Source organism: Vigna angularis, chromosome 5 (assembly GCF_016808095.1).
Source record: "Vigna angularis cultivar LongXiaoDou No.4 chromosome 5, ASM1680809v1, whole genome shotgun sequence".
NCBI lineage: Eukaryota > Viridiplantae > Streptophyta > Magnoliopsida > Fabales > Fabaceae > Vigna > Vigna angularis.
This window is the reverse complement of record NC_068974.1, coordinates 33310030-33326115: the sequence shown is the minus strand read 5'-3', so window position 1 is coordinate 33326115 and position 16086 is coordinate 33310030. Positions and strand designations below refer to the sequence as shown.

General features: G+C 28.0%; 1 protein-coding gene across 1 annotated transcript; it reads right to left on the bottom strand.

The window, feature by feature from the left end:
* Nucleotides 1-6289: 6289 nt before the first annotated feature.
* On the bottom strand, nt 6290-8669 carry LOC108339887 (serine carboxypeptidase-like). The gene is made up of 9 exons (XM_017577110.1): nt 8306-8669; nt 8051-8219; nt 7824-7943; nt 7585-7728; nt 7359-7509; nt 7177-7265; nt 6824-7085; nt 6599-6732; nt 6290-6496 (listed from the first exon to the last, which is right to left on the bottom strand). The coding sequence occupies exons 1-9, from the start codon at nt 8617-8619 to the stop codon at nt 6404-6406; spliced, it is 1476 nt and encodes a 491-aa protein (XP_017432599.1). The 5' UTR covers nt 8620-8669; the 3' UTR covers nt 6290-6403.
* Between the last annotated feature and the right edge of the window lie 7417 nt (nt 8670-16086).

Here is a 16086-nt window from a genome sequence, read left to right as displayed (position 1 = left end):
GGAGATCTTGTTGAAGATCTTTGGGCTGACACATTGATACAACAAACATCTGGCTTTTTTGTCCAGTTTTACCTGCATCTTGTAACTTCTTTTCTCCTCTTTAGTGGCTCTTGCACTCAATTCAGGTAGCCCATCTTCTATAACCTCTGAAACATCCTGGAAGCCAAAGATGGCTTGCATCTTGATGCTCCAGTCATCAAACTGCTTCCCATCAAATACTGGCAACGGCCCCTGTATACCTCGAATGCCTGCCATCCCTTTCTTGCTATAATCTTGAAGTTTCTTTGATTTTTACACACCCAAAGAACCCTTCTTTCTCCTCTGTTGGATACACACAATTCCAGTCACCAATCACACACTCACTGTACTCACCAGGAATCACACAACCTATGCTTTTGATACCATATTAGACGTGCGGGCATAAGGGTCAAAACACAGAACGTTTAAATGTTATAATATAAAAACGTGTGCTGGCAAGAGAGAGAAACACAATTCACACGTCTGAGCTTCTAGGGAGAAGGCGGAGAGAAATCGAGAAGCTCTGCTAGGGTTTGTAACCCTCACACACTCAAGTCAGTGAAGAAGATGATGATCGGAGTACAGAGAGAAAACAGAAAGAGCACAAGAACACAAGGTACTGAAATAACCTCTTGTATTTCGTATTATGAAAAATAACATGTCTTACAGCTTTTATATGAACTGAAAAATGTTCTGTTTTTGTTTACTCTAATAGTGCAAAGTGATTAAAGCGCTTTTCGGCGTTTAGTATTTCCGAATGCAAATTTTCGTAGTTGTTTCACTACTTTACATGGCGACAAAACTGTATATTTAATGGAAGACTGCTATACGTGTTTATGATTATTTTATAATTAATTAAGTTTTAAATCATTTTTAAATTTGAGTATTTTTTTAAGTGGGGTTTCTATTAAAAAAAACATTACATTTCTTAGCATAAACAACTCTTCTAACGCCTCTTCAGCTATTAGTATGGTTACTACAACAACTACAATAACAACAACAAAAATGGACCGTAGCCTCATAAAGACACATGATCTCAGCTTTTTCATTTCACCCTAGAGGGAAAACAGTATTATATACTTAAGTAGTAGTAGTAGTACTAGTGAAGATGATAATTGTGTGGAGTCTCAAACCCTTCAGTTTTTCTCATTAAGGAGTGGTGGTGATGTTAGCAGTGACATGAGGCATAAAGAGACAGAGATATTAGCTTCAGCAATGAATTGCAATAACTTGACCCAAGCCAATTTTTTGAGTTCCTTCCTATGAAGGAGTAATATCAGAGACACTAGCTGATGGAAGCAGCTCCACCGGTCACAGCAGAACTCTCCTCGACTCAGAATGATGCAGCGAATTGGGAGAAGTTGATGGATGATCTAGTGCACTCAAGGTGTTCGGTGAAATGGTTTTGTGAAGTATGGAAGTGTGCGTGGAGTTTCTCCAGCTCAGGAGGCCTTCCAAGAGGGAAGGAAGCTAGAGAAGGATGGTGTTAAAGTGGCACGAAGCAATGAACTCGAAGCAAAGATGCTAGGCTAATTTCAGCAGCAATTCTTTAGGACATTCAAGTTTCATTTACAAAGAGGAGAGTCTCTCTTTTATAGAGGAAGAAATGACTCTGAAGTGCCTAGTAAGCTACGAAAATGACAAGATAAATGTGCTGGAAATGCTACCAAGCTTGAGTTGCACGTTCCATACAAGAAAAACATTAAAAACGTGCTTTAAAAGTTGGAACACTGGTGAGTGGCAGCGGGTGTTGGCTGGCTTCCTTTCTTTGCCTCCTTTGCTTCTTTGGCTGATTGGCTTATGGTTTCCAAGCTTTATTATTATCCTACAAAACAAAGTAAATGTATTTTAGTTAAAGAGAACATTATAAGACTTAGAAAGAAAAGATCATTTTGTTTAAAAGTCTTTATTCAACTTTTCTTTCTTAGTCTTAGTATTAAGTTGATACTTTTTTGGATGGAAAGTTTCTAAAGGGGTTGTCATCACTAGCTATATCTGTAAAATGATGTGTTTTGATGTTGTTGTTTTGTTGAAAGATGGCAGTGTTTTTATTGTTAGTTGTTAGATGATGTTATGTTTCAAGGAATTTGTGTTGTAATATGACACTGACTTTCAATGAAGGTAATGTATTTTACGTGCATTTGGACTATATTGGTTGTATCAAAACTTAGTCTTTCATTTTAAGACATGAAAATGGGAATAAGATGTGACAGACTTGCGTGTTGGAACAAGATTTTTGTTCTTTTCTTGCATTAATTTAATTCAAAAGCATCAACAAAAGCATCAATCTATATAATTAAAAATAGTAAATATATACATAAATATGTAACTTATTTAAATAAAAAAAATATTAAAACATTATAAAAAAGATTATTGATAGTGAATTACAAGTAAACTTAATCTCCAAACCTATATTTAAAAAATTATAAAAAAAATTATAGTTTTTTTTCAAATCATTTTCAAATATATGATAAGTTATGTTAACTCATTGGAAACCATTTTCGCATTGCTATCGGTTACTATCTTTTTTTTATATTAATTAAAGTAATTAAAGTGTGATAAATAGTATATGGAAGTTTTCTTCCAGTATTAATTGCAGTGTTATATATTGATTCAATTCTTAGTTGGCTTCCATTTTTATTTTAAGTTTATTATTAATTTTTGTCATTATTTAAGCTCTCATTTTTTTCATTACTATAAACTGATATTTTGTATTGTTATATGTACGAAAGAGTATTATTAACACATTCTTATAATGTATTTTTTTTAATATACTTTCACAAGGATGAAAGCATGTTACATTAAGCCAAAAACGCAATTTAGGATTATTTTTCAAATAAATTACTTGCTCAAATTTGAATAAGTCTAAATCCAAATTTGAGTTTAATTAATATTAAAATTAAATGAATGAATAAAATCTTTACTTATGATTTAATTAATTTTTATAGTATTTTCTTAAATTACTTTTAACTCTATCAATTAAATCTTAAATAAAAAATTTAATTGAAAAATAATACAGGACTCGTGAAAAGGGATTTTTTTTTTTTACATAAATATATTTGTATAATTTCATTAAATGTTACACATGACATTTGTAAAATACTTTATAAAATTATGTTTATTCTTATCAAAAGATAGAATGATTTTACGTTAGTTGTTATATAAGGTTGCTCCTCTATGCCTGAGTTATAAATGAACTCTAAGTCATTCACATAATGAAATGAGGTTCTTAAATAGAAGATTTTATGTCAGTTTAAGTTAGTAAGAGTATACAAAGTTTTTACGTGTGAAAGCAAGAATGAGTATATTTATGAGATATCACTTTTTTTTTTATAAAAATTCCTTTGTATGCGTCTTTTTGTCTTTGTAAATATAAATATAACTTAAATATGACTAAGTTGTCGAAATTAGTTCAGAAAATATAAATAAATTCTTAAACAATTCGTTAATGTGTTCCAAGTAATTTTAGTTTATGTTATCTCATTAGTTCATATTATGATAAATACTTTATACAAATGGATATATACAAGTCCCTTTCACATTATTGAAATTTAAAAATGAGGTTGCATTATTCAGTGTGACAATACTGTTAATTTCACTTTTGGTTATAGATTTATCAAAAAATATACTTTGATTGTATAAAACAAAAATACATTTGATTTACAATCTATTTTAACAATACAATAATACATATTAAAAGTTTATAGTAAAATATAAAAATATAACGAAATATTCATTTTTTAAATATATATTATTTAAATTGTCCTCAATTTGACATAATATTAAGAATGCATGTGGTGTTGTTCTTGAAAATACCTTTTGGATATTAGGTAAGTGGTGATTATATTAATCTTTGCAATAATTGTTGGAGTTCTGACCTTTGTATATATAAAATAGTTAGAATTCCTTATTTTGACACAGTAAAGTTATACTCTCTTATTAGTTCGACCTAGACGGGTACTTATTGAAATTTTTCTTATTTTATTGTTTGTTTATGTTATTTTTCTTTTTTAATGGTTAATGAGGATGAAGATGTATCTAATTAGATTCTAGATGATACTAATGTGCTTTATCAAAAAGTTACAAAAAAGATTTTACTCTTGTGGTATGAAATGTGGGAAAACATGATTTGATTGGATGAGGTGCAACCAGTTAAAACTTTGGTTATTTGAAAGTTGTTGTATGGTCGTTTACCTATTGAATTATGTTAAAAAATGAGTTATTTTATGTTTTAAGTGTTCTTTGTGTGGTAATAATGTTGAATCTTTTTTGTTCTTTTATTGTTTTATTGTTATACGATTTGGAATGAGAAATTTTTTCAGGATTTATAATTTTTTTCTTTGGATTTTTTCGTTCAGTTTGTGAAGTCTTCTTGTAGTCTTTTGTGATTAAAATGACTGTCATTACCATAGTTATTTGGAGAATGAGAAATATATTAAATTTTAGGTTTAATACCCTATTTTGTCCCAAGTTTTGCTCGAAAATGTCAAATTAGTCCATCCTTTAAAAAGTGCGTCAATTATGTCCCCACTTAATAAAATTTGCATCAATGAAATCCCTCCTGTTAAATCCGTACAAACGGCGTTAACTATTTTTCTCTCTCTTATACTTTTCTTCTATTTTTATGTACAATGCAGGTTTTTGTCAGTTTTTTTTTTCTCTTCTACTTTTATTCTACTTTAAATACTCTCTTCTACTTTTCTTCTATCTTTTTTGCATACTCTTGTAATTATTTTGTATCAAAAATTAATGTGACTGACTAAGTTTGACTAACAAATACTAAGATCTGAATATCAAATAATCATTCGTGCACTGTTTTTTCTTCTTTTACGAATCCATGGGACCATACAAATATATATTAAATGAAATAATATTTAGGAGACATTTGAGTTAAGTTAATTTAATGCTATTAAATGTTTTGAAAGAAAAAATAATTTTTTAAAATAAATATAAGTTGAAGTTAGTATTCATCATTTAATTTCATATTTAAAAAATTAAATTTACATTACGAGATGTATTTAATGAAGACTTAAATAATTAAAATCAATTTTATTTATAATCATTAGTATTACTTTTTTTTATGACTTTATTATTAAGTAATATTTTACCAACTTATTTTATGTGTAATTAAAAGTTGTTTTTATAAATATAATAAAAAACCACTCTAATAAAATAGTATAATTTTTTCTCTTACACATTTTTCTTCTTCTAATACTTTAAATACATGTCTAAATTAAATAAATAAAGTTATTATAAGGGTAATAGGAAAAAAAGTAACAAATATATTAGAAAAGAGAAAGAACAATTTAAAATCAAGAACATGAATAATAAACAAATTCTTCTTTTTTATCTTATTTTAATAACATTCATTATCTTTTTTATTATTAATTAAAATAATATATATTTACAAAAAGATAAAATTATTTAAATTTATGAACGATAAATATTTAATAAAAGTAAAAGTTATTGGAGAAATGAGTTATTGGAAAGTGAAATTAGAAATAGTATGGCAAGTATAAATGATCTAGAGTGGCACACTATTCAATGCACCTAGGAATTTGTATTAAGAGAAAGGAGAGAAATATATTTATAAAATAATATGTTTGCTAAATCATCAAATCCTTAACGTCGTTCATTTATATTTAACGGAAATGACTAATTTGACTCAAAATTTTAGAAATAAGAATTTATTTCAAACACTTTTAAAACGAAGGACTAAATTGAGATTTATCAACGAAACTAGGGCCAAAATTGGATATTAAACCTAAATTTTAAGATCTAATTGTGATTTTTTTTGTTATTTTTCAAATTAAGCAGTTAGTGCATATGACTCTAAATAAATCTAATGATATAAATAATACTGTCTCTAATGTTTTGATGTGAAATTTTCAATATTCAATAGGATGTGGTTTCTTTTATGCTTGAAAAGATATTCTTATAAACTTGATTTACGAGATTTACCGAAAACATTCAATAATAATAAAATACGAGTCTCTTATCTAAAACTTTATAATATATATTTTTTATGCATATTTTTAATGTCAGACTTAATACTAATGGAAAAAATTATTTTACACCAATAATAATTATTATTTGACAAATCAGAATAAAGTGGTCTTCATAAAATCGAATTTTTGAATTTATAAAGAAAAACAGAAAGGGAAAAATAATGAAAAATGATTTTAAATGGATATAAATTTTTTTTGTAAAATTATAATTGTCTAAATCTAAAACAAAAGGTGACTATTACATGAACAGAATTTCACTCTTGAATTTATTGAGAAAATCAAGTATACACAAATTGATCACTATCCATGTAAAATGATGTCGGGTTTTGGTTTTGAGATGAGTATATGAATAACGAGGGACACTAATTATATAGTATTTATTTCGTCAGTTTCCCTCCCATCCACCTTTCCAACATCTGTAGTGCAGCTTTTGGTTGATCCATAGGTACCAGGTGTCCAGCATCATGCACCTGTTGGTAGCATCAAATAAAATTGTAAACAAATAATATATTTTGAAAAGTCTGGTATTGTTTATGATAAATAAGAGAGCCTGAACTTAAACGAACACAAACCTTGAGGAAAGAGAGAGGTCCGAAGCTGTTTAGAGTCCCTGCTTCTGCACCATCAACCACAAACTTCACTGTAGGAGATGCCCTAAATCCCTTTTGGCCCGACCAGTTCATGGCATTGACCCACCTTAAATTCCCTGCAAAATCAAAACCACATCAAATCATCACCAGCTCATTAGCTTTTTCAACACAAAACCAATTTTCTTCAGATGAATCAAGTAGGCTCACCAAGCCAATTGCATATCAGATCTTTTTCCCCATTATACACAAGCATCTTTATCCCATCCTCAAGAAGACCAGGAAGAAACACTTCCAGATTTCTCATCGTGTCTTGCAGCATAGCGTCATACACTGCTGTACTGCATGCAACATACTTCAACTCCTTCCTCACACCTAAAGCACTATTCACTTTCTCTGAGTTTAACAACTTCTCCACATTGCTGAAGTCATAGCATAAAGGTCCCACACATTTCTTTCGAATGTCATAGTACTGCAATTTTCATACACCAAAATTAATACATCAAGCAAACCCAACTACGTCATTTTTCTCAAACAGTTACTATTATTTCTGGACAGCTTACATTAAGATCACCGACAATAGACAATATTCTATCGAAAATTGCTTCACAAGCATCTAATGCATCCTCACAAATTATCCCACCACGAGATTCTGAAAATTAAAACACAAACAACACACGGTGAAACAATATACATCAGTAAAAAAGGATGTGAAATGAGTGATAAATGGAAAAGAACTCGCTACCGCAGGCTTTAGCTTTTTTGTCACAGTTTGGGATTAACTTGCTGATATCATCTGACTCATTCTTGGTAATTAGTCCGTTCTGTAACGCAAATTCTGGGTATATTTCGTATTGAATTGGAGAATTTGTTAATCCATTACCAATAGCAATACCCTGTTATATCAAATTAGTCAATACAAGCAATTGAAAACCAAGACAAAGTAATCAGTAATATTATCCTTGCTCGACCTTGAGGTTTATATGGATTCCTTGTTTCATTTTATTGTTTTGGTTAATCCGTGATGCAAGTGCAGGAATATAGTGTCCAGCGTATGATTCTCCAGTGATATAGAACTCATTCTTAACAAACTCTGGATGAGCCTTGAAAAACGCCTGACATTATAGTAAAATTAATTCAGTATACACAATTTGATAATATCTTATATTCAGAGAAATGGAATGAAAGGAAGGAGCTTTAATACTGTTACCTGCAAGAAGTCATATAAATCATTGCTAACGCCGGTTTCATCGTGACGAAGGTCACTCTTATCAGAAGAGTAACTAAAACCTGTCCCAGTTGGTTGGTCCACGAATATAATATTTGATGCCTGCAAAATGTGAAAAAGAAAAAGTTGTTGATACAAAGAAGAAAAGAAGTTTGGTGTAAGTTTATAAGAGTTTCCATAAAGGACACGTGGAAATTGAATAAGGGTACCTGATCCCAGCCGTAATCATTCCATGTAAGAGACAAGTCCTTGGTAATATGAAAAGGACCATTTTCGTATAACAAAGCTAATTCACTTCCACATCCTGGTCCTCCAGTCAACCATATCACAACAGGATCGTTCTTGTTCTTTCGTGATTCAAAGAAAAAGTAGAACATCCTGCGTGGCACTCAAAAAGGAAGATTTGTTATCATGATATTATTATGAGAAGGTTGCATAGAGATAGATTTATATATATTACTTACCTTGCAGCTTTGGAATGAGGAAGTGAATAGTAACCTGCATGGTGACCAAGGTCTTCAATAGAAGGGCCAGAGTGACCAAGGAAGGAGAAGTTCTTCTCGACGATCTGACCAGGGACAAAACTATGAAGGTGGTCAGCTTCAATACTGTTGAAGGGTTCGTTCGGGAATAGGTTAAGGCTTCTTATGAGTCTTTCTGCTTTTGATGATTTTGGTGGGAATGCAGGGTGATCAGTGAAGCGAGAAGTTGCATAGCAAAATGAAACTGATGCGAAGAAAAGCAACAGAGAGAGTTTGGAGAAGGATTTTGATGCCATCTTGCTTACACCTTTCTGGAAAATGCGTGCCAATGGCTCTGAATTTTATAGCGGAAGCTGATACTTTCACACTCTTTTTTTTTTTAGAAATGATAATTTGATATTCATTTAACGAACTTTTTAATAATATTATATTCAATAATTTAATATATATATATATATATATATATATATTAATTTTCAGAAATGATAAGTGATAAACGTAGTTTTTTACATTTATTTATTATCTTTTTATTATTATTTTTTAAAATATACAAATTAATTATTTTATGGTTATTATTTTTATAACGTATATCAAACAAATGTAAATATTTATGCTTTGTTATTATTTTTAAATTTTATATCTTAATTTAATATTTAATTATTATAAGATGTGTCCAATAAATATACTTTATGATACTTATGTCAAACTTTCATTTCTTTTGTTTTTCTTTTACATCCAATTCACAGGCTTATAGAAGCATAATTATTATAGGAAAAACTATTTTAACAATTTTTTTTATAATATTTTAACACATATTATATATATATATATATTGATTTATTCTTAATTTGTTATTATATTAATATTTTTTAATTTAATAAAAGAATGACGGGATATTTTTTTATTAATTCATTATTTATTTTTTGTTATATTAATATTTTTAAATTCAATAAAAAAATGTAACGTTTCATCAAAAAAATGTGTTAAAATATTATTACCTTTATTATAATATTTCACTTTTATTATATTAATATAATATTTTAGTATAAAAATGCAGTGTAAAGTGAGTGTAGAAATAAAAGAGCGTGTGAAAGAATAATTTTCTTTACAGTATACTTTGCGTGCATAATCATGTGACCAACTTTTTTGTAGTTTTCGTAGATTTTATTTTTAATAATTCCAAACTTCCCAAATAATTATCAAAACTATAATGATTAAATAAGAAATTTAATAAAGTTGTTTCATTTAAAGTATTAAATATGAACTTATGATTATTCAATTAATAAATATTAATAATTAAATTATAGTTATTCAATTAATGAATTGTTAACTTAAATAAAGGAAATTAATAATTTTATTACTAAATATATGATTATTTAACGTAACATCCCAAAATACAATGTAAAAGTTATATAATAGAATAATCATATCGATTAATATTATAAATCAGTCTTACAAAATAAAGAACGTACGGTTGTGGCCGAACGACCTTACAGAGAAACAAGAAAACTAAAACCGAACAACATAAGCAAACCCGACCGAACGGTTTACAAAGGCTATACCGAACGGTCCTACAAAATAAGAGGGAAAAGATGATCGAACGATCATCTTAAAACTAAACTAATAATACTGACCGAACGATTTTACTATTCGGTCTTAATTTCTACCTCAACTAAATTTTCTTCTTCCAGCAGCTCGTCTCCTTCTGCTCACATCCACATGGATGATCATTGGAACGGAAAGACAATCGAACGTACAAAACAGACAAGATAGGAAACATAGGGTAAGCTTATGTAATTCAATCCATGTATAAACATATATTTCACACAATCAACCAAACAAGATAATTCATCACTCGTTCATGCAAAGCCTAATACTAGATTGACTGTCCGGACTATATGAATTCTGTGTAGCTACGACGTTCGTGCACCCGAGTGATGTAGTAACTGGGATACCCTCAACAGCTGCCACCCGAGGTTAGTCCTATCTGTCCAAATTAACCATAAGGACTGGGACCTCCTGTCGTTCTCACGCATGACTTACCCTCCTCTACGTGAGGATGAGTAATCACGGAACATCAGGATGAATCGCCAGCTTAGCATACCCACATTCATACTTTACCACTTTCCAATATACATTCATGAGTTATTCCTCCCCGGAATGCTCGTCTATAATCCAAAACATTTCATCCATATCATATTCAATTCATCTTTCATTATTAATAATCTCAATTGAACCCTTCATACAAAGATCACTAGGGATACCAAATACCGAACGTTAAACATCAACCCTAAACCAGACCAAATGCTTTGACTAAGACCAAAGGTCTCCAGTTCTAAACGGATCAAACTGAGAGATGGAATCATTGGTTTTAAGAAAGGGAGTTATTAACATAATAGTTCTCAAGAACGATTAGGAATCAAACGTTTATTTACTAGGTGAGCCAATTGAATGAGCTAACTCCCGAGTTAGACCGAACGTTAATAGGCCTAGGCCGAATACTAAGACTCTAGGCTGAAACCAATTTAAGACAAACACTGTGAAAACCTCACGTAAGGGTAAAGAATTGAATCAGGTGAATAAATCGAAGGTCAATAAATATACTTAGCTTTTGAATGAGTTAAACATCAAGAACAATTAGAATATCAGTCGAAGACCCAGCACAGAAAAGGGCGAACCCTATTGAGTTTGAACGAACGTTCTTATATATATATATATATATATATATATATATATATATATATATATATATATATATATATATATATATATATATATATATATATATATATATATATATATATATATATATATATATTTCAGAAAAGAGAATGAGTACTTGGTGTAAGATCGAGCACTTACTCAGCACGAGCGCTTGGTAGAAGACCGACCACTACTTAGTACGAGCGCTTGGTGTAAGACCGAGCACTACTAAACTTACAGAAGAAAGGCTTGATAAATACAATAAGATACCATTTTGAGTAGTGTTTAAGAACAAACGAAAATATACAAATACATATAGATATACTTAAGTTTATAACCGAATACCAAGGAACAACTACGCTTGGCCGAACGCTCATGCACAGTATTACAAAACGAAGACGTTCGTCCTCAACTAGGATTCTTCCCAAATGAAAGAATCCAATTCTAACCAAGTTCACTAGAAAAACCGAACGATCCAGGACCGTTCAGTGACGAACGTACACTTTCATAGGGAAATTTCATACTAGAATTCTTTATATTAATTCATCTCTTAACATCTATTTTCATAAACTCAAACATCCATATCATAGTAAATAATCATACTTCATATAGTCAAAACATATCAACAATCATACTTCATATACATTCAGCCACTCAACAAACATGCATTCATTAGCAACAGACGTAAAAACGAACATAAAATTAAATTATATAAGCTTCCCTTACCTCGACACGTAGATGAACGCTCAAACGAAGTAGAATAAAGCTTCCCTCTACCACATAACTCACGTTCGACGATCACGTTGCTAGGAATAATGAACTACGGAGAAAACTAGAAACACTCAGAATACTACCATCTACTCAGGCGACCATAACTAGAGTTGCATGCAAGACTTAAACGTATGTACTAAAGAGAAAGACACTCACCAACTCAGAATTACAAACTGATCGATTTACACGGAAGCTCTTGACGTTGAGAGCTCTTTAGTGGTGCCTGAGTGGTGATCGGAGAAGAGAAAGAGTGAGATTTTGTAGAGAGAATGAAGAGCTTTTAAAGAGATGGAGGAGAAAATGAAATATCAGAGTTTGGAAGAAGAGGGTTGCATGCAGAGGGTAGCGTGAGTTTTGAAAAACTAAGCTTTGCTACCACCGTCAAGGACGAACGACCACTCCGCTGCCCACACCTGTCTTCCACTATCTGATTTCCAGATTTCCTTCGCTTGACACCTGACGTTCGATCAGAGTGATTTTGGGTGCGTTTTTAATGAGTCTGTCTAATTAATAAATTTATCCCAAAGTGAATTTTTTAAATATATTGGACATAATTTTATCATCAATTTTGGATTGAGATTGATAAAATTGTTTTAATCCCGTAACAAATGAATATTTATATAATTATTTAAAGCAAATTCTTCCTTTTTTTAATATACACTTTTTTAATTTTTCTTTTTAAATAATCAATTTTTTAGACTAAAATAATTAATTTATTATTTTTTTAAGTAACTTTTTCTAAACTTAAACGTTTTTATTTTGATTTGATTTTTTTAAACTTAATAATATTTTAATATTAGAACAATAATTTTTTATAATAAAATTTATAAATTACATATTTATTTATTTATTTATTTGAATTATACTGATAATTTTATCGTTTTTTACCATAAAAATAATAACATATACATGTATATATTACATGTGTTTCTACTAGTATTACATAAATAAACTATTATTCAAACCAATTTCAACTTTGTTTGCATATCCACATATCAACGTCAATTTTTTTTTTCTTAGGGTTGATTTCTTTAACCATATTTATAGTTCTTAGACAATTTTATCATGTAACTTAATATTAGTACAACTACATAAGAAATATTTTATCTTTGGTATTTTTATCAATTGTCAATAACGTAAATTTATATTCGACAAAACCTTCAAGGAAAATTATTTCAACAACGTAAATTACATCAAATTTTATAATATTCAACGTAAAGTTAAGTTTGATTTTATAATACTTGACATAAATTTAAGTCTAATATTATATAAAAGAAATATATAATTTTTTAGTAAATATATAACTTATAAAAAGTTACATAATTTTCAACATATGATATTAAAACTCATTTTGACATTTATAACGTTCTTGTATTTTTTATATTAATTGTAATGTTATATATTTATTAAATTTTTAGTTGACTTTCACTTTTTTTTTTGTTTTTCTTAATGTTTGTCATTATTTAATTAAGCTCTTGTTTCTTTTATTGATAAAGATTTTAATCGACTTTTTTATTATCCTATGTATAAATGGATATTATTAACACAATTCAAATAAGATAATTTTAGGTATTATTATCAACTTTCACATTTCAATGATGTTGAATTTTCAAAATTCATCTATCATTCGTCATCATCATTCTTATAATGTATTTTTTTCTTTCTATTATACTTTTACATAGATGAACGAAAATTGTATTTAAACATTAAAACGTAATTTAAGATTATTTTGCAATTAAATTACATTCTCAAATTTGAATAAGTCTAAATCCAAATTTGAGTTTGATTAATATTAAAATTAATTGAATGAATAAAATCTTTACTTGTGATTCAATTAATTTTTTAGTGTGTTAAACTACAATTAAAATTTGAATAAAATTTTGCAACTCTATCAATTAAATCTTAAATAGAAGTTTTAATTGAAAAATAATGAAGGAATCGTGAAAGGGGAAGTTTTTTTATAATTATATTTGTTTAATTTCATTAGATATTACCCCGTGACATTTTTAAGAGTCGTAGTTTGAAAAAAAAAATTATATTCATATAAAACAATACTACTCATTAATTCAGATTAATAAATCCTAATGCATATTAATTATTTCACGTATAAAAACAGTCACATCCAAAACTAAAATATGTATATTAATTGTTGAAAGTCCAACTAAATATAAGGTCAATATATAAGTGAGATGCTAACTTCACCTTACAAGTCGGTTTTTTGAGGTTGAATTAGACTTAAAATCACTTTCTAATATGATATCAGAGTCATGATTAGAGCCTTTTCTAACTAGATTTATGTGAGCATTATATTCCACCCATTGTCGGGTCACTATCGAACCACCCATTAATTTTACTCTCACGCTCGAGATGTCTATAGCTCGACGTGAGGGAGTGTGTTGGAAGTCTCATATCGACTAGAGATAAGGCCAAATTATAATATACAAGTGTGGTGCAAACCTCACCATAGAAACCGATTTTGTGGGAATTGAATTAGGCTTAAAAAACCACTTTCGGCGTGAATGAGATGTGTTGAAAGTCTTACATTGACTAGAGATAAGACCAAATTATAATATATAAGTGGGGTGCAAACCTCACCAAGCCAGTTTTGTGGGAGTTAAGTTAGGTCACTTCTTAATACTAATCAAAATAATTTTCTTTATTTTTATTCTTATTCTTATTCTTATTATTATATTTTTATAAAGTATTATAATTATTCTGACAACTCTTGATGACGAGAAAGAGAAATAATTATCATATATGGATGATAAGAAAAGAAGAAAAAAAAGATCATTAATAATTTTGAATATCCTATCTATCTATATATATATATATATATATATATATATAGAGTGAAAGAGAATTAGAATTATGGTTAAGATAAATTTCTTTAAGAAAGAGAGGTTATTCTTTCTATATAAGAGTACTAAGTAACATTTAATATAATAAGATAAGATCTAAGGTTGAAATTAATTAGAATTATTCTATATAAGAGTACTAAGTAAGATTTAATATAAGATAAGATCTAAGGTTTAAATTAATTCATTTTACTTATTCTTAGAATAAATACGTCCTTACTCTCTTCCCTATCCCTATATAATATAATAATAATAATAATAAATAATAATAATAATAATAATAATAATAATTAGAGTTATAAATATTTAATAGAATTAAGAAATTTTATCATATTTTTTTTATCGTCACATAAATTGGAGGAGTTCATTAGATGAGAAAAGTATACTTCTCATTAAATACTAGTTTTGGACCTGTTTACCAATCTTTTTTATATTTCTTTATATGTTTTTCATATTATTTTATTAAATTAAAATATTTAAATTATAATTATAAATTTATTAATAAATTATAATTATAATTTATTTTACGTGTTATAATTATTTTAATTTTATTATTATAATTTTTAATTAGTGTGAATATAATATAAAAAATAGTTTTTAAAAAAGTATATAGGAATTATATGTCTATTAATTGTATAATTATTATAAAAATATGTATAAATAACATGTATATATTAATGGTATAATTTTATATACATAGGAGCAATTAATTAAAAATTTGATATATGTTATGATTAATTGTAAATTAATGTATATAATTTATATATTAATGTACATTAAATATATATAATGATATACTAATTGTATGTTAACAATAATTAAGAATGTTATATATGTATATATTAATTATACAATTAATATTAAAAATTTATATGTATAACTAATATTATTGATATATAAATATTTTATTAAAATTGTACATTTAATAAATGTACATTTTAAAAATGTACAATTAATCATAGATATAGTTCCAATAGATAAATATTGAATTGATCAAATTCTTCCCTAAAAAGAATTTTATTATTATTATTATTCATTATTTAATGAATTGAAGGAATTCTAAAAGAAATAAGTTACACATCATTTTACTAATAATTCAATTTTATAATATTATCTTATGCTTTACTATTTAAAGTGAGATCTATTATCATTTTTCGCATGTTCTCAAAAGAGTGTAGGTGAAAATTTTCCTAATTTATGGCTTATTATACTATATGTTATGTAAATAGGTAAATCTTTTCAATTAGGATAGTAATGCTATTGCTAATCATTGTAGGTATAATAGTAGATGTTTTAGAGTAAGCTTGATATCTTAGTTCTCTTTGTGTTAAACTTATTTATTTTTCTTAATAAGTGATTCTTTACAAAAAGATTTTTTAGTGAATGTGTCACAGTTAGTTACTTCTTTTTTTTAAAGATGAAGAAATAATTTTT